Genomic DNA, 24,128 nt, shown 5'->3' on the forward strand with positions numbered 1-24,128 from the left:
GAGGCAGGAACCATATTTTCTTTGTTCTTCAGCACTTCATTAGGTATCAAATAATGAGCAAATGCCTTAATTGGAAAATAAAATGTCTTTTGTAGGAAATGGAACTTTCCATACTTGAATGTGTCATATAAGCTAATTCAAGCCAGGCACCAGTGGCTCACACCTGTAATCCTACCTACTCAGGAGGCTGAGATTTAAGGATCACGGTTCAAAGCCAGCCTGGGCAGGAGAGTCTGTGAGACTCTTTTCTCCAATAAACCACTAGAAAACCGGAAGTGGCGTTGTAGCTCAAGTGGTAGATGGCCTTGAGCTGAAGAGCGCGGGGACAGTGCCCAGAGTTCAAGCCCCACAATCGACAAAAAAAAAAAAAAAGAAAGTTAATGCAACATAAATATTAAATTCTTTTGAAGTCTATAAAGATTGGCATTGTATATATTAGTATTTTAATTTTTAAACATTTTCACAATTCATTTTGTAAGCTTTTATTTTTAACAATCAGATAAAATAAAATTCTTGTACACATTTCTAAAATTACTATTCAGAAATTTTATACTTAAGTCAACAGTGTTTAGTAAAAAATATTTTGAATTCTCTACCTAAAATATAAAAAATCACATTCTCTTTATTATCTTAAACTGAAAATCTTTATCTTCCTGAGGGAACATATATGTATCAGAAATGCATTTTTCTTTTTCTGGTTTTTTTTTTTTTTTTTGGTCTTTGGAGACAGGGTCTCACTCTAGCCCAAGCTGACCCCAAATTTAAGATTCTCTTTCCTCAACCTCCCAAGTGCTGCAATTACAAGCTTGTGGCCACGATATTTGGCTCAGAAATACATTTATCAAATGTATTTTCAAATTTTGAAAACATCAAATGATTAAAAATTTGGCTTTATCATTTCTTGTCTGTTGCTGTGAGTTTATAGTTGGGTTGTATACATAGTTTCTGGTGTCCTAAATATTCTCTACTCAAACATCACTGGCTCTGCAAGGCAGTGGTGCCAGTGTCCTAGTGAATTATTAGAAGGGAAGTCTGGGACCTTTGTAAGCTTCTGGACTTTGTTTACTTTGAGAAGCAAAAGGGAAGGAATCAAATACCCCTTCCCCAAATAGTTTCTGACAGGCAAATGTGTATGTATCTATTGTAAGTAATTCAAGAATATGCATATATATTTTTGAATTGACATTCAATGTCTAGTTATATATCAGGAACTTTTAAGATAAATATAAGATTTAAATCTCTTTTGCTGACTTTCCATTAATAACATGTGAAAAAAACAAACTCTTCTTTCAAGATTTAAAATTCAAGATTGCTTCTCCACTTCTTCAGCTCCTAATAAGCACTAAGAAGCAATTTGCATCAATTCACCACCTACTCCTTGGCATCCCCAATTCCTCCAGCAGTTATTGCGAAGGTGGCTTCATTTTCAGGCATCTCAGGGCTAACAGAATACAAGGGAACAGAAGTTTATAAAAAGCTCTATTTCTATAAATACTATATTCATGTCACAGGCAACATGCTCCATCAGTCTGAGTCTCCAAGGACAGCGCAGACTTGGTGCAGCTAAATGTGGACTATGGAATTTGCCTGCAACTTTTATTAACCCTCACAAACATTTGTTCAACAAATTCTATGTATAAGGTTCTGAATATAAAAAAACTACCCCAAACTTGGAACCAGACAAGAGGGATAACTGTACCTTTTAGGGTACTGTCATGCCCTCAGACTTTCAGAACCTCTTTTCTTTAGAAAAATACAGCCTTAGTTATTTTTGTTAGGGTAATGAAAAGATGATTAGAGACCAAAACAGTTGACCTCACAAAGCATGTTCTTAACCATATTGCTCCTCAAAGATTTTGCTTGTTTGTTGTTGTTTGTTAGAAGATTGAAGGCAGTATACTTCTAGTGTACGAGGGTAAAATTACTTCTCTTAGGAAGTAGCAGAGGGGTTTCCTGAGGATAGCAATGGAGGATAGATAAGGTAGGCCTTCCTACACTCTAACTGGTGTTGAGTAAGTAGATCTAAGTGGAATTACAAAATAATTTAGTAGCTTTATTTGAAACAATACTACCAGCTACTTTGAAATGGCAAAAAGTAAAATGAAAACTCTCTATAGTTAGTTAAGGAACTGAAAAAGAGGAAACTCATACAAAGTATTTGTAAAGTTGAATAAGGGCTGTTTTCTCTGTGCTTATTTTTTTTTTTTTTTTTTTTTTTTTTTGTCGGTCGTGGGGCTTGAACTCTGGGCCTGGGCGTTGTCCCTCAGCTCTTCAGCTCAAGGTGAGCGCTCTACCACTTGAGCTACAGCGCCACTTCCGGTTTTCTGGTGGTTTATTGGAGATAGGAGTCTCACGGTCTTTCTTGCCCGGGCTGGCTTTGAACCGCGATCCTCAGATCTCAGCCTCCTGAGTAGCTAGGATTACAGGCGTGAGCCACCAGCGCCCGGCTGTGCTTATTTTTAAAACAGAATCAGAAGTAATTGCTTCAGAAAATTTGATCAGGAGTATGATTTTTCACTTTCTGATAGTTATTTAAAATTTTGTCTTTGACTTCAATGGGGGGGAAGGTGCCCAAGTGAGTGCCCATGCATGCACACACACATGCACACCCTGGGACTAAACTCAGGGCCTGGGCACTCACTGTTCCTGAGCTTTTTTTGCTCAAGAACTCTACTATTTAGACCACAACTCCCCTGGCTTTTTGGTAGTTTATTATAGGACTTTCCTGCCAAGGCTGGCTTTAAACCTTGATCCTCAGATCTCAGCCTCCTGAGTAACCAGGATTATAGGCCTCAGCTACCAAAGCCCATCTGTGGAGTGCTGGGATTGCAGGTGTGCCCTACCATACCTGGTTTAAGGAAATTATGTTTAAATTGAAAACCTGAAAAGCATTAAGCTGGTAAAGAGGAAAAGGAAAATATATTCCCTTACTTTGCACTTCCTCAGTGTCTTAATACCTTTTTGTTGGAATTGATGTTAGTTAACTATTTAGTTTCACGGTATGGAAAAGACAGAGACCAACGATATGTGAGTACAGAGTCTCTAAACCTCTAGTATCTATCACACACTAGGAATATTCCAATCAATTGCCTAGGTTTTGAGCAAGAACTGCCAACAGAGTATCTGCCAATGGAATAATTATAGCTTCATAGGAGAGGCAATTATGTTTAAAATCATATATACAAAAATCTGATGAAGAAAAAGAAAAAGACTTGCCTGTCATAAATCTTAGCAATTCTCAGTTCTCCTCTTCCCTTTCGCAAGCTTATTCTTGTTGTTGAAGCATGAGCCAGAATGTGGCCTCCGATGGGTTTTTTTGGATCTGCCTGGAAGCTGAATCAATAAAATGCCTTTTCAGGTTTCATCATAAATACTGTATGTAGAGATATTGCAATGGCAAGACAACCTTTCTGGGCTGGGAAGGTGACTCAGTGGTAGAGCGCTTGCCTTGCATGCACGAGGCCCTGGGTTCGATTCCTCAGCACCACATAAGCAAAAAGAAAAAAAAAGCCGGAAGTGGCACTGTGGCTCAAGTGGTAGAGCGCTAGCCTTGAGCTGAAGAGCTGAGGGACAGCGCCCAGGCCCAGAGTTCAGGCCCCACAATGGGAACCAAAAATAAATAAATAAATAACATATAAAGATTAAGCCAGGTGTTGGTGGTTCATGCCTGTAATCCTAGCTACTCAGGAGGCTGATATCTGAGGATTTCAGCTCAAAGCCAGCCCAGGCAGGAAAGTTGTGAGAGTCTTATCTCGAATTAAGTACTATAAAGCTGGAAATGGCCCTGTAACTCCTATTAGCCTTGAACACAAAAACTCAGGGACAACTCCCAAGCCCTGAGTTCAAGCTACAGGACAGGCATACATATGTGCACACACACACACACACACACACACACACACACACACACACACACACACACACACACACACACACACACACACACACACACACACACACACACACACACACACACACACCAAAACATATAAAGATTGGATTTATTTATATTCACTCATCAGCAATATTAATGGTCTATTATGTGACATGCTAGTCTAGTGACTAGGAATTATTCAGCCTTTCTCCATAATGGAGATTATATCTTTGTACCTACGAGATCCTCAATAATTCTATCATTAACTAAATTATTCAGATTCAACAATCACTCTTTCAATGAGATGTAGACCAAGAAACTTTTCTTAAAATGTCTTTGAACTTCTTGAGTATCCTAGCAGTTATAACCAAGTCTTGAGGTAATGTACGAGAAGGTATAATAGCACTCTGAAATCTTTTAAAGGGTTTAATTTACTTCTATTTCTGACCAAGTTAAAACAGCACCAGAAAGCCACCCACATCCTTCCGGTAGCCTATTCCTCCATTTTCCCTTTTTTATGTTCCTTTTCCTTTGCCCCCTTTCTCAGGAGACTGAGGAGTAGAGAGGAGGAAAGAGGCAATGGGGGTAGATATTAGGAATGAAGAGAGAATTATTCATTTCTCCTACTCTGGTTGAACAAGTGATAGAACTGTTATCATTGCAGGTAGGACCCAGAACAACCAGGCCTTTCAACTTTGAATTAGGATGCTGGGGTCATGAAATACAGAGCTATGGGATGGGATACAATGGATGAGTTCTGAGAGGAAAGGAGTACAACATTGGATTCAAAGATACCTGAATTCAAATCCTGACCCTTCTATTTTTTTAATTGTATGATTGGCTAGGCTGTAAATACTCTCTTCCCACCTTTGTTAATCAGGAATACTCACAATACTTCCTTAAGTTCTGGTCAGAGTATAACTCTGAGAGCCACAGTGTGCTTGTGGGCATTCCTGGTACTTTTCCCTTGTAAGTTTTTGTTGTTGTTGTTGTTGTGGGGCTTGAACTCTGGGCCTGGGCACTATCCCTGAGCTCTTCAGCTCAAGGCTAGCACTCTACCACTTGGGCCACAGCACCACTTCTGGTTTTCTGAGTGTTTTATTGGAGATAAGAGTCTTACAGACTTTCCTGCCCCGGCTGGCTTTGAACTGTGATCCTCAAATCTCAGCCTCCTGAAAGCTAGAATTACCGGCATGAGCCACCAGTGGCCAGCTTGGAGTAAGTCTTTTTGAGAAGGGGGTTTATTGAGGAGAGAAAAGCAAATGAACTAAAATGATGGGGAGGCCCTGAGTTCAGGAAGATTAGGGAGAAGAATACTGCCAGAAAATTCCTGAAAATAAAAAAGTTTATTTTAAAGAGTTTTTTTTTTTCTTTTTTCTTGGTCATGGGGCTTGAACTCTGGGCCTGAGCACTGTCCCTCAGCTCTTCAGCTCAAGGAAAGTACTCTACCACTTGAGCCATAGCACCACTTCCGGTTTTCTAGTGGTTTACTGATGATAGGAGTCTCATGGTCTTTCCTGCCTGGCCTTAAAGAGTATTTTAAAGAAGTTTTGTTAAGTAATACTACCATTCTGTCTGCTCCAAAAAATGCAACCCCCCCAAAAAACAAAACAAAAACAAAAAAACCCAACCCGCCCCACACCTCTATTCTTTTTTTTTTTTTTTTTTTTGTCATGGGGCTTGAACTCAGAGTCCCTGAGCTTTTTTACTCTTTTACACTTTGAGCCACAGTGCCACTTCATTTTCTAGTGGTCAATTTAGAGTGGTCAATAAGAGTCTCATGAACTTTCCTGCCTGGCTTCAAACGAAGATCCTCAGATCTCAACTTCCTCAGTAGTTAGGATTAGAGGCATGAGCCACTGGTGCCCAGCAACCTCTATTCTTTTTTCAACATTTGAAGATGGAATTTTGGTTTTATGAGATTGGTTTCATAGTAAGCACAGGAAGGCAGTAGGAGGCTGAGAGAAGATGATGCATAAAAGCATCTGGTCCCTGGAAAGTAATCAATAAATCTAAGTGTTATTAATTTTGGGTGGTTCAATTAGTCTAAATGCCTTTCACAAAGTCACTGGTTTAATGTTTTTTTTTCCTGTAAACATATTGCCTCTTAAGTTATGCTAATGAAGTTAGTAGGTGACAATTTTAGAGAAGAAACTACATTTATAAGGCTGCAGCCAGGCACTGGTGGCTCAAGTCTGTAATCCTAGCTATTCTGGAGGCTGAGATCTGAGGATCATGGTTCAAAGCCAGCCTGGGCAGGAAAGTCCGTGAGACTCTTATCTCCAATAAACTACTAGAAAACCGGAAGTGGTGCTGTGGTTCAAGTGGTAGAGTGCTGCCTTGAGCTGAAGAGCTGAGGGACAGTGCCCAAGCTCAGAGTTCAAGCCCCACGACCGACCAAAAAAAAAAAAAAAAAAAGGCTGCATATACTCTCATTTTTATTTTAGGAAAACATATACAATGAATGAATACAGCCACCGTGGTGGCTGTTGATTTCACTGCTAATCGCAGTTTGCTCTGGTATGCAGCTGGTCAGGCTGGTCCTTTGACTTCCTATCTCTAGGATTCATCAACTGGATCTTTCCTGTTTTTTAAAAACTGTATCTGTAGCTTTGTCTGGGAGTTGCTACTCTGCTGCATTGTATGGCAGCTACTTGCCTCTATAATTTTGTTCCCTTTTAATACAATGTGTCGTCAAGTGTAATGCATAGGATATAAGCCTCAATTATTGTCAGTGTTCTTGGGGACCCATACCAATTACGGTGATATTTCTCTGACAAGCCCCAGGCAAGTTGCAGCTTGGATTTCCTCAACACTGAGAAACAAAGATATTTTCCTTATGGGAGGTTTTCTAAAGCATTTGGAATTCTTTAGTTTAAAAATGTCCTTTTTTCATTTAGATGTGGTAATTTTTGTGTTTTACATGAAGACAGTATTTAATCTGTACTTCTGTAATTTAATATACTTCAGAACATACTAATTATAGTGAACCTTGTTTCCTTACAAGTTGGCTAGGTGGAAGAAATGTTTCATGGCAGACTTACCCAGTAAAAATACAAGCCTTTGTTACCTTCTCTGGCTCTCTACTTAGTTCTCTTCATTATAGATCTCCTCCCCTTTCCTTACCTCCTGCAATTATTTCCTTTTTGTCATATCTCTATATCTCCTTTCATTGTCTTATGGGAGAAAAGTCAAAATGGTTTTACTCTTTGAAACTTTCTACAAATATAAGAAAAAGAACCCCTGTCTGACCTAATTTCCACCGATTTTTTTTTTGCCTTGTAACTCTAGAGTGACAGTTTTGGCCTCTTCAATATTCCCTCCCCACACCTGAAGAAAGAACATTGCTCTTTAGCTTGTAATGTTTTATTTGAATGCAACCCACTTCCTCCCTCTGAGCCAATGAGTCATTTTCTCTTTTTAAAGCAAGGCTTAAAAATCTTCCATTTCTTTTCAGTTTAAAATTATTCGTTGTGAAGTACTTCGTGTCCTGTCTATGAAAGACAGCCCATAAGATAGAAAACTGTCTTAAGTACTCAAGAACTACACTAGAGATCATATGTGACATACTAAGACTTTGAATATTAACTTCAATGGTTAAATGGATACCATTTGTATTTCTTCCTTTTGAAGAAAGATTTTTTTTGTCTCTTTTTCATTAGTAAATTCTCAAAATCTTATTACATAGTAGGTTTTCATGAAATACTTGGTGAATTAATGATGACTGAGTTTCTACTCACTCTTTTTTTGAATGGATATTGAACCTACAGCCTCAAACATACTAAGCACATACCTTAACACTGAGCTATACTCTCAGTCCCCCTACTCAATGTTTCTAACTGCTTAATACCAATTATGTAGTTAAAATTTTTCACCTTGGAATCTCTGGTAATTGTATAGAAAATACTCATAAAAGGTAGCACAAAATGAGTAATATCATACTGTAGAAGATATAGAAATACTGTTAGGACAAATCTAAGAAAAGCCTAAAAAGACATATTTAATTCGCACAATTTATAGACTTTCCACTAGTGTACCAAATATCTTCTAGCATATATGTCTATATTGTTTATCTGCCAGTATACTCTACTTCCTTTTTTTATTGTTGCTGTTGGTCATGGGGGTTGAACTCAGGGCCTGGGTGCTGTCCCTGAGCTCTTTTTGCTCAAGGCTAGCATTCTACCCTTTGAGCCATAGTTCCACTTCTGGTTTTCTGGTGATAATTTGGAGATGATTTCATGGGTTTTTCCTTCCTAGGCTGGCTTTGAACTGTGATCCTCACATCTTAGCCTTTTTTTTTTTTTTAAAGATTGTGGGGCTTGAACTCTGGGGACCTAGGCACTGTCCCTCAGCTCTTCAGCTCAAGGTTAGGGCTCTACCACTTGAGCCACCGCGCCATTTTTGTTTTCCAGTGGTTAATTGGAGGTAAGAGTCTCACGGACTTTCTTGCCTGGACTGGCTTTGAACTGCAATCCTCAGATCTCAGCCTCCTGAGTAGCTAGGATTACAGGCATGAGCCATTGGCATCCGGCAATCTTTGCCTTTTGAGTAGCTAGGCGTTACAGGTACAAGCCACAGCAAATACCTGGCTTGCTTGGCTTTTATTTGCTCAGGGTTGGTACTCTAAACACTTGAGCCAGGCTTCCACTTCCAGCTTTTAACTGGTTAATCAGAGATAAGAGTCTAAAGATTTGTCTACCTGGTGCTGGCTCTGAACCCCAACCACCAGATTTCAGCTGCCTAACTAGCTAGGATTAATGATATGACTCACAGAGCCAGGCTAATATGAGATATGCTGAAGTATTAAGTGAAGTGTCTGTAATCTTACTTAGAAAGATGAGATTAGGAGAATTGTGGCTTGAAACCAGCACTGGCAATAAATAAATAAAAAAAAATAAAAATTACAAGACCTCTTTCTCAACTTAGAGCTGGGTACAATGGGCCATGTCTCTTATCCCGCTATGACGGGAAGCCTAAAATAGATAGATCATGACCCACACATGTGACTCAGCAGGAAGTAAGATCCTTGACAGGCCTGGAGGCATGTTTCAATCGTATAGCATCTGCCCAGCAAGTGCACAAGACCCTAAGTCCAAACCCAAGTGCTGCCAAAAAAGAAAGAAAAACACCTCTTAAATGGTTTATATAAAGTACAATATAGACAGGAATATGGCTTTGTGGTAGAGTGCTTGCCTAGCACGCATGAAGCTTTGGGTTTGATTCCTCAGTACCACATAAGCGTGGCTAAAGCAGTAGAGTGCTAGCCTTGAGTAAAAGAAGCTTAGTGACAGTGCCCAGGCCCTGAATTCAAACCCCAGGACAGGCAAAAAAAATTACAATATATGTGTGTGTGTTCATATACACACATATATACATATAAGTAAATGTATGGACAGATTTTTATGAATATACACATACATGTAAAACAAAAAAGGCAAACTATTAATTGATGAACCTGGATAAATGATAAGTATTTCTTTTTGTGCTTTCAACTTTTCTTCAGTTAAAAAATTGCCTAAGCTGGGGGTGGTGGCTCATGCCTCTAATCCTAACTACTCAGGAGGCTGAGATCTGAGGATTGCAGTTCAAAGCCAGCCTGGCCTGGGCAGGAAAGACAGTGAGACTGTTATCTCCAATAAACTACCAGAAAATCAGAAGTGGAGCTGTGGCTCAAGTACTAGAGCTGTGGCTCAAGTACTAGAGCACTAGCCTTGAGTGGAACAGCTGAGGGACATAGCACCCAGGCCCAGAGTTCAAACCCCGGGACCGACCAAAAAAAAGTTTCCTAAATAGTTTCTTTAAGGGGCTGGCAATGTGGCTTAGTGATAGAGTGCTTGCCTGAAGCACTGAAGCCCTGGGTGTACTTCTCAGTGCCACATAAACAGAAAAAGCTGGAAGTGGTGCTATGGCTCAAGTGGTAGAGTGCTAGCCTTGAGCAAAAATAGCTCAGGGACCATGCCCAGGCTCTGAGTTCAAGCCCCAGGACTGGCAAAAAAAAAAAAAAATCTTTAAAAAGTCATTATCGGGACTGGGAAGTTGGCTCAGTGGTACAGTGCTTGCCTCATATGCATGAGGCCCTGGGTTTGATTCTTCAGCACCACATAAGCAGAATAAGCCAGAAGTAGCACTGTGGTTCAAGTGGTAGGGTTCTAGCTTTGAGCTGAAGAGCTGAGGGACAGCACCCAGGCCCAGATTTCAGTCCCCACAACCAACAACAAAACAAAACAAACAAGTCATTATCATACTTATATAACTGTAACTCCTTATACATCACCTTAACAATAGAAAAAAAAGTCATTGTTGCCAGGGCACTAGTGGCTCACAGTTAAAATCCTAGCTACTTAGGAGTCTGAGATCTCAAGATAGTGGTTCAAAGCTAGCCAGGGCAGGAAAGTCCATGAAACTCTTATCTCTAATTAACCAACAGAAAACCAGAAGTGGCGCTGTGGCATAAAGTGGTAGAATGCTTGCCTTGAGCTGAAGAGATTAGGGATAGCACCTAGGCCCAGATTTCAAGCCCCACGACTGACCAAAAAAAAAAAAAAAAAAAGCCTAGTGTACATTGAAATTCTATAGGATATCAAGTAGTAGACTTTCTCTAAACCTCTTCTAAGTGTATCTAATGTATATCCTGTAGAAAACCTGAACTTTGGGTTTAAGGCTAGCAGCGTATCATTGTGATACATATGTGTATGGAATATGTTTCAATTTCTCTAGGACCTATTCTTTTACTTTATGATCTCTATATATTTAAACCAAAATGAAGCCCCCAATACTAGTGGAAATGGTAAACTATTGCTTTTGCTTATAAGGAACTACAGAAAAGTGAATTCTGGGTAGAATTTGCAATCATGAAATATGCACTGTGAAATAAAGAGCTTTGTGATATATCTGTGCCCACAATAAGGTTAGTTTTTATTATTACTATAATTATTTGATATAGGGTCTTACTCAAACTTTTTTTTTGTCAGTTGTGGGGCTTGAACTCTGGGCCTGGGCACTGTCCCTCAGCTCTTCATCTCAAGGCATGTGGGCTACCACTTGAGCCACAGTGTCACTTCCTATTTTCTGAGTAGTTTATTGGAGATAAGAGTCTTACAGACTTTCCTGCCCGGCTGGCTTTGAACTGTGATCCTCAAATCTCAGCCTCCTGAGTAGCTAGGATTACAGGCGTGAGCCACTGATACCCAGTTTAGCCTCAAACTCTTGATTCTCCTTCCTCTACCTTACCAAGCACTAGGATTGCAAGTGAGCACCACCCATGCCTGGGTAAGGCTGATTATTTTGAAATTATTTTATTCTATAGTCTAATTCTCTTGATATTAGCTTCTGTAAAATACAGAAACAGAATACTAGGACTTACGTCATAGTTGCTCCTGGATCAGCAGTCATTTGATTGGTCACGAAAACAGCCACGTTATATTCTGCACCAAGAAATAAAATTAACAAGATGAGGGGACAATAAAATATTAAAGTTCAATATTTAGATTTCAGAATTTAGTTTTCTCTTTTTTCTTTTTTTTGTCAGTGGTGGGGCTTGAACTCTGGGCCTGGGTGTTGTCCCTCAACTCTTCAGCTCAAGGCTAGCACTCTACCACTTGAGCCACAGCACCACTTCCAGTTTTCTGGTGGTTTATTAGAGATAAGAGTCTCACACACTTTCTTGCCTGGGCTGGCTTTGAACCACAATCCTGAGATCTCAGCCTCCTGAGTAGCTAGGATTACAGGCATGAGCCACCAGTGCCCTGCTTGAATGTAGTTTTCCATATACTAATTGTTAGAACAGAAAAATGGACAGGCTAAATGTTCACTGAAGAAAATTTCATAAACTTATCATGATGTGAATCTTTATATTAAAGCTTAAAAAAATCTGTTTAGAAATATTGCATCTGAAGGCTGGGAATGTGGTTTAGTGGCAGAGTGCTTGCCTAGCATGCATGAAGCCCTGGGGTTTGATTCCTCAGTACCACATAAAAAGAAAAAGCCCAAAGTGATGATGTGGCTCAAGTGATAGAGCACTAGTCTTGAGCACAGAGAGGCTCATGGACAGTGCCTGGGCCCTGAATTGAAGCCTCAGGACTGGCAAAAAGAAAAAAAGAAAAAAAATATTGCATCATTAATTTATGTTGTTTTGTTTTGGGGTCCAGTTGTGGGGCCTGTACTCTGGGCATGGGCACTGTCCCTCAGCTCTTCAGCTCAAGGCTAGCGCTCTACCACTTGAGCCACAGCTCCACTTCTGGCTTTTTTCTTTTTGCTTATGTGGTGCTGAGGAGTCGAACCCAGGGCCTCAGGCATGCAAGGCAAGCACTCTACCACTGAGCCACCTTCCCAGCCCCACGCATCATGAATTTATTAACATGATCAAATTCCTATTTTGCATTGAGAACAGAAATTAATTTACTTAAACTTACTATTTACATCAAAATCAGTATTTTTAGTTAGGTTATATTCCCAAATACCTTCTGACATTATTCTGAGCAAATGTGCAAAGCACACTTAGCAGACAGTCATAGATACTATTCTGATAGTGCTATTTTATTTGAAAGATCTACCTTCTGAGATTTTTTGGAGACGTGACAACATCTGGGCCAATTTTTGCTGTCGTTCAGCCAACTCCCCACGACCACTGAAATCCACTCGAAAAAGTGCCATTATTGAATCAATGATCTACACAGGATCAATATAAAAAACAAATATGTGCTTGGAAATGGAAGGCAGAGGTCATTTAAAAAGAATCAATAGAAAAAATATGCCCTGAGAGTAAGCAGTATCAAAAACTCGCACCAATAGCTTGAAGATGCCAGCTTCTTCATGGAACTTTGCTGCTACATAATCAAGTAGCTCCATCTGATGTTCACCTAGTGGGAAATGCAGTGAGATATTATAAAAGCCAGAAGCAGTACTGTCTTAGCATATATGGCAAATATATGCTATTCAAAAGGGTAGCTTAGAGGGCTAGAGGTATAGTTCAGTGGTAGAGCACATAACTAGTCTGTATGAGGACCTAGGTTCAATTCTCAATACCACAGAAAAGAAAAACAGTGTTATTCTGAATTTCAAAGACATAGGATAAAAAAATAATTTGAAAGCATTTCAGTACCTAAGGACAAAATATGTGGAGGAAAGTAAAATAAAATAAGGGAAAGCACTTCAAAAAAAGTTAAAACAAACAACCCCTCCCTTGTTTTATCAAATAGTAATTATGCTGTCAATCTTACAATCACCCAAGCATCCAATTGCATGGGACTCTTACTAGTGTATGCACGTGCATAAAGTACATTGTCCAGTACTGCATCGTGGTCTACATTGAATCGGTCAGCAATGTCCCGAAGGCGATCTGGACGGCTGCAGTGTGCCAAGATTAAGGATTCAATAAATCAATTCTAAAAACATTTCAACAACAACTACGATTACTTCTTAAGTAAAGTAACAAAGAGGCAAAGAGGTATTCTGAAAGGTGCTAATAATCACTCTGTCTGTACCAGATTTAAATTTATTCAGTGTGTGTGTACCAGTCCTGGGGCTTGAACTCAAGGCAGGGCCTGGGCACTATTAGCTTTTTTACTCAAAGCAGGGACCCTACCACTTGAGCCACAGCTCTCACTTCCAGCTTTCTAGTGGCTCATTGTAGAATTGTTTCTGGTGGTTCATCGTCTCGTGGACTCATAACTTTCCTATCCAAGCTGGCTTTGAAACACAATCCTCAGATCTCAGCTTCCTGAGTATCTAGAATTACAGGTATGAGGCACTGGCCAGACTTTAGTTTTTCTAAGTGCTTCTAATTTATATTAATGGATATAGAAATGAAGAAAACCAGGTTGGGAAGGTGGCTCAGTGGTATAGTGCTTGCCTTGCATGCATGAGGCCCTGGGTTCAATTCTTCAGCACCACATAAGCAGAAAGTGCCGGAAGTGGTGCTGTGGCTCAAGCGGTCGAGCACTAGCCTTGAGCTGAAGAGCTGAGGGACAGTGCTCAGGCCCAGAGGTCAGGCCCCATGACTGACCAAAAAAAAAAGGAAAAAAAAGGTGAGAAAATGGTAACCCCTTCTGTAATTACTTATGCATAATAAAAATACAATTTTAAAAACAGTGAAGTAATGATTTATCAAATCTATAAAATAAATTGAAGGCTAGATGCTATGGCCTGTATTTTATTTTTACAAATCAGGACACTGACAGGTTAGACAAATGACTCAGGATTATACTCAGGATTATAGAAAAACTAGAAACTAAGGTTTGTCTCTTTTGTTCTCAGTTCTATAAAAATAGATCTATCCTAGAACAGTAATATCATGGAATTATAATGAGTCACTGCAAAATGAATTGATTCTAAATAATCAGCTGTTTAAAATGAAACAATAAACCATTAATCATGGTTGCAAACATGATAAATTTGACTACATGAAGAGTAAAAAAGGTAATCTCATGTGTCCAGAAGGAAATGATCATCTCAGTTGTCTTCTAGAGCAGTTGTTAACTTTCTGAAATTAGTAAATTCATATGAAATCAAATTCAGTAAATATGCAAAAGTGATATGGAAGATGTCACTAATTGCCAAAATCTATGAACTATGAAGAGGTAATGAAAATTATTCTTGGGCCTTTGATGATCCTAACTATGTATAAAATATACATATTTTGAGGTTAACTGCACGTCTATGATCTCATCATACTTTTTTTTTTTTCAGGTAAGGGGTAGGTTTATTCATCGTTCCGGCTGGCACCAGGCCATCTTGGTCATCCACGCGGTGGGGAAAGAACTGGGAAAGAGAGCTGGGAGAGAGAGAAAGAAAGAGCTGCGAAAGAGCTAAGAAGGAAAGAGCTGAGAGAGAGCTAGAAAAGAGCAGAGAGAGAGCGTCTTGGCCTGGGCTAGGCCATATCTAGGGTATGGGCGGAGAAAGGTGTGGCCACATCAAATTTAGATGTGACCTCAGCGGATGCAGACCATCATACTTTTGTTTATATAATACTAATTATAAGTTATTGTAAAGCAAGGGATGGATATCTATAATATCTGAATGAAATTTGAACTCAGAATCTCAGGCTTGCTAAGCAGACACTCTGCCACTTGAGCTTTTCCTTCAACACTTTTTTTCTTCAGTGCAGGGGATCAAACTTAGGGTCTTATACATGATGGGCAAGTGATTTCACTGAGCTACATGCTTAGCCACTGTATTATCTGTGATACATATAACTAGCTCAATATTGAATTGTCTTTAGGATTTCTCAACCATGTATATCCTAATGTACTATATAAACATAACTGTTTATACTATGTTATATTTGTGTATGAGCAAAATATCTGAGGGAATATCTTAAAGTTGGAAGAACTTAGATTGGCTCCCATTTTCAGAGTTTAGTCTGCCTGAGCAAAATCATGGTAGGAATGCTGGGCAGAGTTCTCCTGTGGCCTAACCAAAACAGGAAGCAGAGAGGGGAAGGGATGCAGACTAGGTTTATCAAAGGCACTCCCTGAAAAGAGCCACAAGCTGAGGATCAGGTGTGCAACATGTAAACCAAATTCTTCCATTGATATTGAGTATAGATCTTCTTGAGAGACAAGTCAAAGAAAATAGAAACTGAAGAGATAAAATGCTATTTTTCAAGCTGGGTGCCAATGGCTCATGCCTGTAATTATTATTAATCAGGTGGCTGAGATCTGAGGATCTCAGTTCAAACCCAGCCCAGGCAAGCAAGTCCCTAAAGTTCTTATGGCCATTTAATCACTAAAAAGGAAGTGGGGCTGTGGCTCAAATGGTAAATATTAGCTTTGAGCAAAAGCAGCTTAGGGACAACACCCCCAGGCCAACCCCTGAAGCCCATTCTTTTTTTTTCAGTCCTGAGGCATGAACTTGAGGCCTGAGTGCCATCCCAGAACTTTTGCACTCAAGGCTAGCACTCTACCACTTTGAGTCACAGCTCCACTTCCAGCTTTAAGATAGGGACACAACACTTCATCTGTGTGAGAAGTATAGATAGGGTTGTCTGGGTGTGCCCCACAGGAAAGTCTAGAGGCACCTGATAGAACAGCTAACCTACCCATGCACAAGACCTGAATTTTTTTGTTTAAATTACTGTGACAAACGCCCTGAAATAGAATGATTATTAAGAACTTGGGCCGGGCGCTGGTGGCTCAAGCCTGTAATCCTAGCTACTCAGGAGGCTGAGATCTGAGGATCGCGGTTCAAAGCCAGCCTGGGCAGGAGAGACCGTGAGACTCCTATCTCCAATAAACCACCAGAAAACCGGAAGTGGCGCTGTAGCTCAAGTGGTAGAGCGCTCGCCTTGAGCTGAAGAGCTGAGGGACAGCGCCCAGGCCCAGAGTTCAAGCCTCACGGCCGACAAAAAAAAAGAATGATTATTAAGAACTTGGAAGGTGACTAGGAAGGGGGGACATATGGGGGAAGGTTTAAATGGGTGGGTGAACATGGTAAATGCATGCTCTGCTCTGTTTGTCTATGGAAATGCCACTGTGCATCTCATTATTTTGTCCAATTTTGTTTGAATAAAACTGAAATTTAAAAAAAAGATAGGGACACAGGGCTGGGCACCGGTGGCTCATGCCTGTAATCCTAGCTACTCAGGCAGCTGAGATCTGAGAATCATGGTTCAAAGGCAGCCCAGGCAGGAAAGTCCATGAGACTCATATCTCTAATAAACCACCAGAAAACCAGAAGTGGCACTATGGTTCAAGTGATAGAGTACTTGCCTTGAGCAGAAGAACTGAGGGACAGCACCCAGGCTCAGAGTTCAAGCCCCACCACACACACACACACACACACACACACACACACACACACACACACACACACACACACACACACACACACACACACACACACACACACACACACACACACACACACACACACACACACACACACACACACACACACACACACGGTAAGGACAGAGGGAGCCAATACAATAGAAACTTAGTATTAAGATTTCTCTCCATGACTAGCCAAATTAACATTCAAGTGAGAGCATAATCAGCACATTTTCAAACATACCAGGATTCAGAGTTTACCACTTGGATTACATTTATGAAACAAGTAATTATGAACTGCAGCCAAAAAAAAAAGGGGAAGAATGTTTGGGGATGAGGAAAATTAGAGTTTAATTAAGCAACTTGTCCAAGGTTTTACAGCTATTAATGATAGACCCAAGACGGGAGTCAGACATTTGAATTCAGAACCTTCTTTTGAACTACTGTGCCATGTTAATTCTACTTGTTAAAAAGGAACTTTTTACTCTTATTTATTTTGTTGGTCAGTGGAACTTGAACTCAGGGACTAGGTGCTTGTCCCTAAGCCTCTTTGTGCTCAAGGCTAGTGCTTCTACTATTTGAGCAATGGCACCACTTACAGCTTTTGAGTGGTAATTGGAGAAAAGAGTCTCATGGGGCTGGGTGCCGGTGGCTCTCACCTATAATCCTAGCTACTCAGGAGGCTGAGATCTGAGAATAACAGCTGAAAGCCAGCCCTGACAGGAAAGTCTGTGAGACTCTTATCTTCAATAAACCATCAGAAAACCAGAAATGGTACTGTGGCTCAAGTGGTAGAGCCTTGGGCTGAAGAGCTGAGGGACAGTGCCCAAGCCGAGTTCAAGCCCCACAACCGACAAAAAAAAAATTGTACTAACATTAGTGTATCACACTATGTTAACATTTCATTTTAAAAAGGTTACAAAGTATTTTCTGTATCAATGAAGATAATCTTTCCTCCAGAGTAGCCACCTGCTCCTGGAAGTTGAGCTGTCACTAGGGAACAATTAAAAAATAAATATTAGTGAATAAACTTCACACAAATGACTACATAAACATGAAATTTATGCTTGTTAAAACTCTTTAGTAAACAGCAAAGAATAATCATCATTTAGTTTCTAAACAACAACATGCCACATTTTCATCTGACAAGTGAGTGGTGAAATAGTATTCTGCCCGGATAGTCTTTTTTTTTTTTTGTGCTAGTCCTGGGGCTTGAACTCTGGGCCTGGGTACTGTCCCTGAGCATTTTTGCTCAAGGCTAGTGCTCTATCACTTGAGCCACAGTTCTACTTTCGGCTGTTTTGGTGGTTAATTGGAGATAAGAGTTTCATGAACTTTCCTGCCTAGGTTGGCCTCAATCTGCCATCCTCAGACCTCAGTCTCCTAAGTAGCTAGGATTATAGGTGTGAGCCACCTATAATCTGGCTGGTTTAAAATGCAGTTTCTTGCCGTGGCTGGTGGCTGGTGGTTCACGACTATAATCCTAGCTACTTAGGAGGCTGAGATCTAAGGATTATGGTTCAAAGCCAGCCCAGGCAGGAAAGTCCTTGAGGATCTCATTTCCAATTAACCACCAGAAAACCACAAGTGGTGCTATGGCTCAAGTGGTGGGAGCACTCACCTTGAACTGAAGAGCTCAGGGACGGTGCCCAGGCCCAGAGTGTAAGCCCCACCACTTGTGTAGGGAGCGGGAAGGGGGGGAAAGGGGAAGCATGTACTTTTATGTGGCAGTAGTTAACACTAAGGAGGTACATACATTATTTCATTTACTTTTTAAAACAATCTCAAGAGTTGGCAGTATTATTTTTATTTTACTGATGAAAAGTAGAGGAGATAACAATTTGTCCAAAGTCATATAGCTGTTAATGAGAGTGCCAAAGGTGACTCAGATATTTTGATTCCAAAACCCCTTTGAAACCATTAAAAAAATTTTATTTTTGTCATTTGTGGGGCTTGAAATCAGACCCTGGGTGCTGTCCCTGAGCTCCTTTTGCTCAAGGACACATAACTACTGTTTTTTTGGTGGCTAATTGAAACTAAGAGTCTCATGGACTCTCCTACCCAGCTGCCTGTGAACCATGCTCCTCAAATCTCAACATCTTGAGTAGCAAATATTGCAGGCCTGAGCCACCAGTGCCTGGCCCCTTTAAACCATTTTGCTGTGTTCCTTCTACTTAGATAAAAGAAATACAAAGTAGTGCCTTTTTGAAAAAGGAGATCTTTGCTCATTTTGCTTTGGAAAAAAGTTTATTTTGAAGTCTTCTCTTAGGCCAATCTTTACACCTCAACAGATTTTATTTCATTCTTATAAAAAAAAAGATACAAAAAGATGGAATGGGAAAAACTGGATGCCTTTCTCACCAGTGTACTCAGAATCTACTTCCATATTTCCAGTCAGGTGTTCATAATGCAGCACATACAATCACACCTCAAATATCACATATTCAGAAACCAACTCTGATATCAGTACAACTCTGGGCAGTTTACTTACTTACTCTCTCTGACCTTTAGTTTCCTAAAAAAATTTGTTCAAAATACATCAGACCATGTAAAGTGTTAAGCATATAGCAATGTTGAGTAAGTGAAAGCCTGACCAGGACTGTTATATTGTTGTCATGTGTCCTTACCACAGAGGGTATGAGACAGCTGTGTTTTTCCAGTACGAAATTCTGTAAAATACAAAAAAAGGAATAAAAATATGTATACAGTTTTTACTTCCTTAAAAAAAAATGGCCTTAGAATTACTGCTTGCTTTTCCAATAGTCAACTCTCACTCCTAAACCTCTCATGAGGGCTGGGAAGGTGGCTCAGTGGTAGAGCGCTTGCCTTGCATGCCTGAGGCCCTGGGTTCAATTCCTCAGCACCACATAAGCAAAAAGAAAAAAGCCGGAAGTGGGCGCTGTGGCTCAAGTGGTAGAGCGCTAGCCTTGAGCTGAAGAGCTGAGGGACAGTGCCCTGGCCCAGAGTACAGGCCTCATGACTCCCCCACCCCCCCAAAAAAAAGAACCTCTCAATATGGACTCTGCATAAAAAAAAACTTGATTCTTTTTGACAAAACTGTCTTTTTAAATGAAGGTTAAAACATTTTTTCCATAGAAAAGCTTACATAAATTAAAGTTTAGGATATTTATCACAGGAAGAACAGCCTGGAGCTCTCTCAGTGACCTGGAATTCTTTTTTTTTTTTTTTTTCAGTTGTGGGGCTTGAACTCATGGCCTGGGAGCTGTCCCTGAGTTGTTCTGCTCAGGGCTACTGTTCTACCACTTTAAGCTGTAGCTTAAAGTTTTTGTGTTTAGTTGGAAATAAGGGTCTCATAAGACTTTTCTGCCCAGGCTGGCTCTGAATCACAATCCTCAGTTCTCAGCCTCCTGAGTAGCTAGGATTACAGGTGTGACCCACCAGTGTCTGGCTAACTTGTAATTCTTTTTTTTTTAATTTTGATAATCCAGGGGCTTGAACTCTGGGCCTGGGCACTGTCCCTGAGGTTCTTTTGCTCAAGGCTAGCACTCTACCTCTTGAGCCACTCTGCCACTTTTGGCTTTTTCTGTGTATGTGGTACTGAGGCACGCATGTTAGGCAAGCACTCTACACTAAGCCAGATTCCCAGCCCTGACCTGGAATTCTTTTGTTGTTGGTGGTGGTGGTTGTGGGGCTTGAACTCTGGTCCTGGGTGTTGTCCCTGAGCTCTTCAGCTCAAGGCAAGCTCTCTACCACTTGAGCCACAACAGTGCCACTTCTGGTTTTCTTGTGACTAATTGGAGTTAAGAGTCTTTTGGACTTTCCTGCCCAGGTTTGCTTTGAACCATGATCCTCAGATCTCAGCCTCCTAAGTAGCTAGGATTACAGGTGTGAGCCACTGGCGCCCTGCTGACCTAGAATTCTTTTTTTTTTTTTTTTAAACCTAGAATTCTTAAGGGGAGATAATCTCAAATTGATTATCAACAGAAGCAAATTTTCTTCATAGTAAAACTGCCCTCATCCATAAAGTTAGGTTCATTAAACCCCTATAGATTAGAAACCTCCAAAGAGTAAATATGCAAGAAAAAAAGCTATTAGAGTAAGTCAACAGAAATGATAAAAAGATTCATTTCCCCAAGTCAACAGAATCAATAGAAAAAATTAGTTTCCTAAAAACTGCAAATACTAAGTGGGCACTGGTGGGTCACACCTATAATCCTAGCCACTCAGGAAACTGAGATCTGAAGATTGTGGTTCAAAGCCAGCCCAGGCAGAAAAGTCTGTGAGACTCTTATCTCCAATAAACTACTCAGAAAAAGCCAGAAGTGGTGCTGTGACTCAAGTGATTCAAGGCCAGCCTTGAGCACAAAGAGGCTCAGGGACAGTGCACAGACTCAGAGTTCAAGCCCCAGGGCCAGAAAAACAAAACAAAACAAAACCAAAGTAAGCAAATACTGAATTATCAAAGGCAACATCTACTCCAAGTATGCAGAAATTTAAAAAAATTTTTTATATGATATAACCAGGAAAGAGAAAATCTAATCTCTATGCTAATGGAGTATGCATTGCCTAGATATATGAACAACCTCATTATTTTATTACCTTCTGAAGGAATAAAGTATTATCTTTATTCCCTTCTGTACATATCAGAGATAAGAGGATGAAAAGTATAATAAGAACTACTGGTTAATATACATTCTCATTTATGTTCAGAATAATCCTATATTCTAATAACAGTTTTTATCCTGTGTTCCAAAACAGGAACTTGTTTACTATTTCTTATTTAATTATAACTGTATAACTTCCTAGGAAAAAATTAAGGTTCTACCTACCTCCAAAGGCTTCTGTTATTGCCATGCTTTCAATTCCACCTCCAAGCAACTTACTGGAAATAAAAATAAAGCATTAGCAACAGGGACAGCCATACCAAGAAAGAAGAATTTCTGTAAGTAACCTAGCATCAATCTATCTGTATAATTCTTACCTGGACAAATAACACTTGTTCAGATCACAGGTTCTACTCTGAATGGGCAGCTAGGTAAAGAAAGCAACAAAACCCAACTCTTCTTCTGGATACTTATAACAAGTCAGTTAATAAGGTCTTAGGTACTCTATTTTTTGAAACGAATCAGAATATATGATCTTGGGATTTTTGTTATTGTTCTTGTGGTGTTTGAGGATTAAACTTAGGGCCATGTGCATGGTAGGAAAGCACTCTACCACTGAGTTACATCTCCATTTCAGTTGTCATAGTTATTAATTAGGTTTTTCAAATTCTGCAGAGACAATGTTTCTTTCTTTTTTTGTTGGTCATAGGGCTTGAACTTAGGGCCTGATCACTGTTCCTGAGCTCTTTTGCTCAAAGTTAGTACTGTACCACTTTGCACCACAGTGCCACTTCTGGTTTTCTGGTGGTTTATTGGAACTAAGAGTTTCATGACTTTCCTGGCTTTGAGCTGAGATCCTCAGATAAACTCCCGAATAGCTAGGATTACAAGCATGAGCCACAGCACCTGGCACAATGTTTCAAAAAGTCAATTTACTATTAATTTTTTTAATATGCTGAGGAGGATATGAAAAACAAATACTAGATGTTGGCTGGGATGTGGGGAAAAAGGAATCCTATTGCACTGCGGGTGGGAATGTGAATGGTGGTTTGGAGGTTCCTCAAAAAACTAAAAATAGGCAGGTGCCGATGGCTCACGCCTGTAATCCTAGCTACTAAGGAGGCTGAGATCTGAGGATCACAGTTCAAAGCCAGCCTGGGCAGGAAAGTCTGTGAAACTCTTTTTTTTTTTTTTTTTTTGGTCCGGTCGTGGGGCTGAACTCTAGGCCTGGGTGCTGTCCCTCAGCTCTTCAGCTCAAGGCTAGTGCTCTACCACTTGAGCCACAGCGCCACTTCCGGCTTTTTTCTTTTTTCTTATGTGGTACTGAGGAATCGAACCCAGGGCCTCAGGCATGCAAGGCAAGCGCTCTACCACTGAGCCATCTTCCCAGCCCGTCTGTGAAACTCTTATCTCCATAGACCACCAGAAAACAGTAAGTGGCTCTGTGGCTCAAGTGATAAAGCACTAGCCTTGAGCTGAAGAGCTGAGGGACAGCACCGCCCCAGGACCAACAGAAACAAACCAAACAAACAACAATAAAAAAAACTAAACATAGAACTTTATATGACCCAGCCATACCACTCTAGGGCATCTACCCAGAACATTACATGCCAGGATATGGTAAAGACACTTGCATATTCATGTTTATTGCTGCACTATTCACAATTACCAAGTTATGTAAACAGCCCACATGTCCTACAATAGATGAATAGATTAATTAAAAGTGCTACATATATACAAAGGGATTTTACTAACCCATTAGAAGGAGTAAGATTATGTCAACTGCATACACCTATAATCCTAACTACTTAGTAGGCTGAGATCTGAGAGGATCATGGTTTTCTAGAAGCCAGTCCACAGCAGGAAAATCCATGAGACTAATCCCCAATAAATGGCTCAGAAAAAGACAGAAGTAGTGTTGTGGCTCAAGTGGTAGAGCATTGGCTGTGAACACAAAGAGGCTCAGAGACAATGTCTAGGCCATGAGTTTAAGCCCCAAGACTGGCAGAAAAAAACAAAAAAGCATAAGATTATGTCATTTGTAGGTCAATGTATGGACCTAGAACAAATCACATTAAGTGAGGTAAGCCAAGCTCAGAGAGACAAACAGGGTTCACACCTGTAATTCATCAGGAGGCTAAGATCTATTGTGCAGTTTGAAGCTAGCTGGGGCGGAAAAATCCCCTTAAGATTCTTATCTCGAGGCTGGGAAGGTGGCTCAGTGGTAGAGTGCTTGTCTTGCATGCATGAGGCCCTGGGTTCAATTCCCCAGCACCACATAAGCAAAAAGAAAAAAAGCCAGAAGTGGCGCTGTGGCTCAAGTGGTAGCTTGCTAGCCTTGAGCTGAAGAGCTGAGGGACAGTGCCCAGGCCCACCCCCCCCCCCCCCGCCAAAAAAAAAAAAAGTCTAGACACTGACCTGCATAATTTGAATAGAAAGGACAAGGGTTGAGAATTCAACCCATTTGGAGTACAGGCTTTCAGGGATCTTATGGTGTTGTGGTCTAAATTCAGTGGTCAGTTGGTGCTCTATCACTTGAGCCATACCTCCTGCCTTTCTTTTTGTTGGTTATTTTGGAGATAGAGTCTAGAGAATTTTTCTGCCCAGGCTGGCCTAGAACTGAGATCTTCAGATCTCAGCCGCCTGAATAGCTAAGTCTCTTCTCTTCTCTCCTGCCTCTCTCTCTCTCTCCTCCTCCTCTCATCTCTCTTCTCTCTCTCAGTCTCTTTGGTACAGGGGTTGGAACTCAGGGGCTTGGTCATTGGTGGAATAGCATTGTACCATGCCTCCAGTCTTCCTTGGATGTCTCTTAAGTCAGGCAACTATTAAAGAAAGTTCTGTTTATCCCTCTTAACCTTGGGAAAAATCACCCTGAAAGCAACAGCTCTAGAAAGTATTAGACAAAATTTCTGGTTACTATGC

At 40.4% G+C, this 24,128-nt stretch overlaps 1 protein-coding gene across 2 annotated transcripts in view; it reads right to left on the bottom strand.

Moving 5' to 3' along the window:
- Positions 1-598: 598 nt before the first annotated feature.
- The window catches only part of Dmc1 (DNA meiotic recombinase 1), a 37,585-nt gene continuing 14,055 nt past the window's right edge, over positions 599-24,128 (bottom strand). For both annotated transcript variants that reach the window (XM_069999879.1, XM_069999880.1), the window contains exons 6-14: positions 21,432-21,484; positions 19,269-19,310; positions 17,562-17,634; positions 13,128-13,219; positions 12,659-12,732; positions 12,427-12,541; positions 11,238-11,298; positions 3,217-3,333; positions 599-1,441 (exon numbers count right to left, since the gene is read on the bottom strand). In XM_069999879.1, coding sequence (XP_069855980.1) covers positions 1,372-1,441; positions 3,217-3,333; positions 11,238-11,298; positions 12,427-12,541; positions 12,659-12,732; positions 13,128-13,219; positions 17,562-17,634; positions 19,269-19,310; positions 21,432-21,484 — 697 coding nt within the window. In that variant the 3' untranslated portion in view covers positions 599-1,371. The remainder of the gene's footprint in view (positions 1,442-3,216; positions 3,334-11,237; positions 11,299-12,426; positions 12,542-12,658; positions 12,733-13,127; positions 13,220-17,561; positions 17,635-19,268; positions 19,311-21,431; positions 21,485-24,128) is intronic.

The sequence above is a fragment of the Dipodomys merriami genome, unplaced genomic scaffold (genome assembly GCF_024711535.1).
Source record: "Dipodomys merriami isolate MVZ:Mamm:240054 unplaced genomic scaffold, mDipMer1.0.p SCAF_55, whole genome shotgun sequence".
In the NCBI taxonomy this organism is placed as follows: Eukaryota; Metazoa; Chordata; class Mammalia; order Rodentia; family Heteromyidae; genus Dipodomys; species Dipodomys merriami.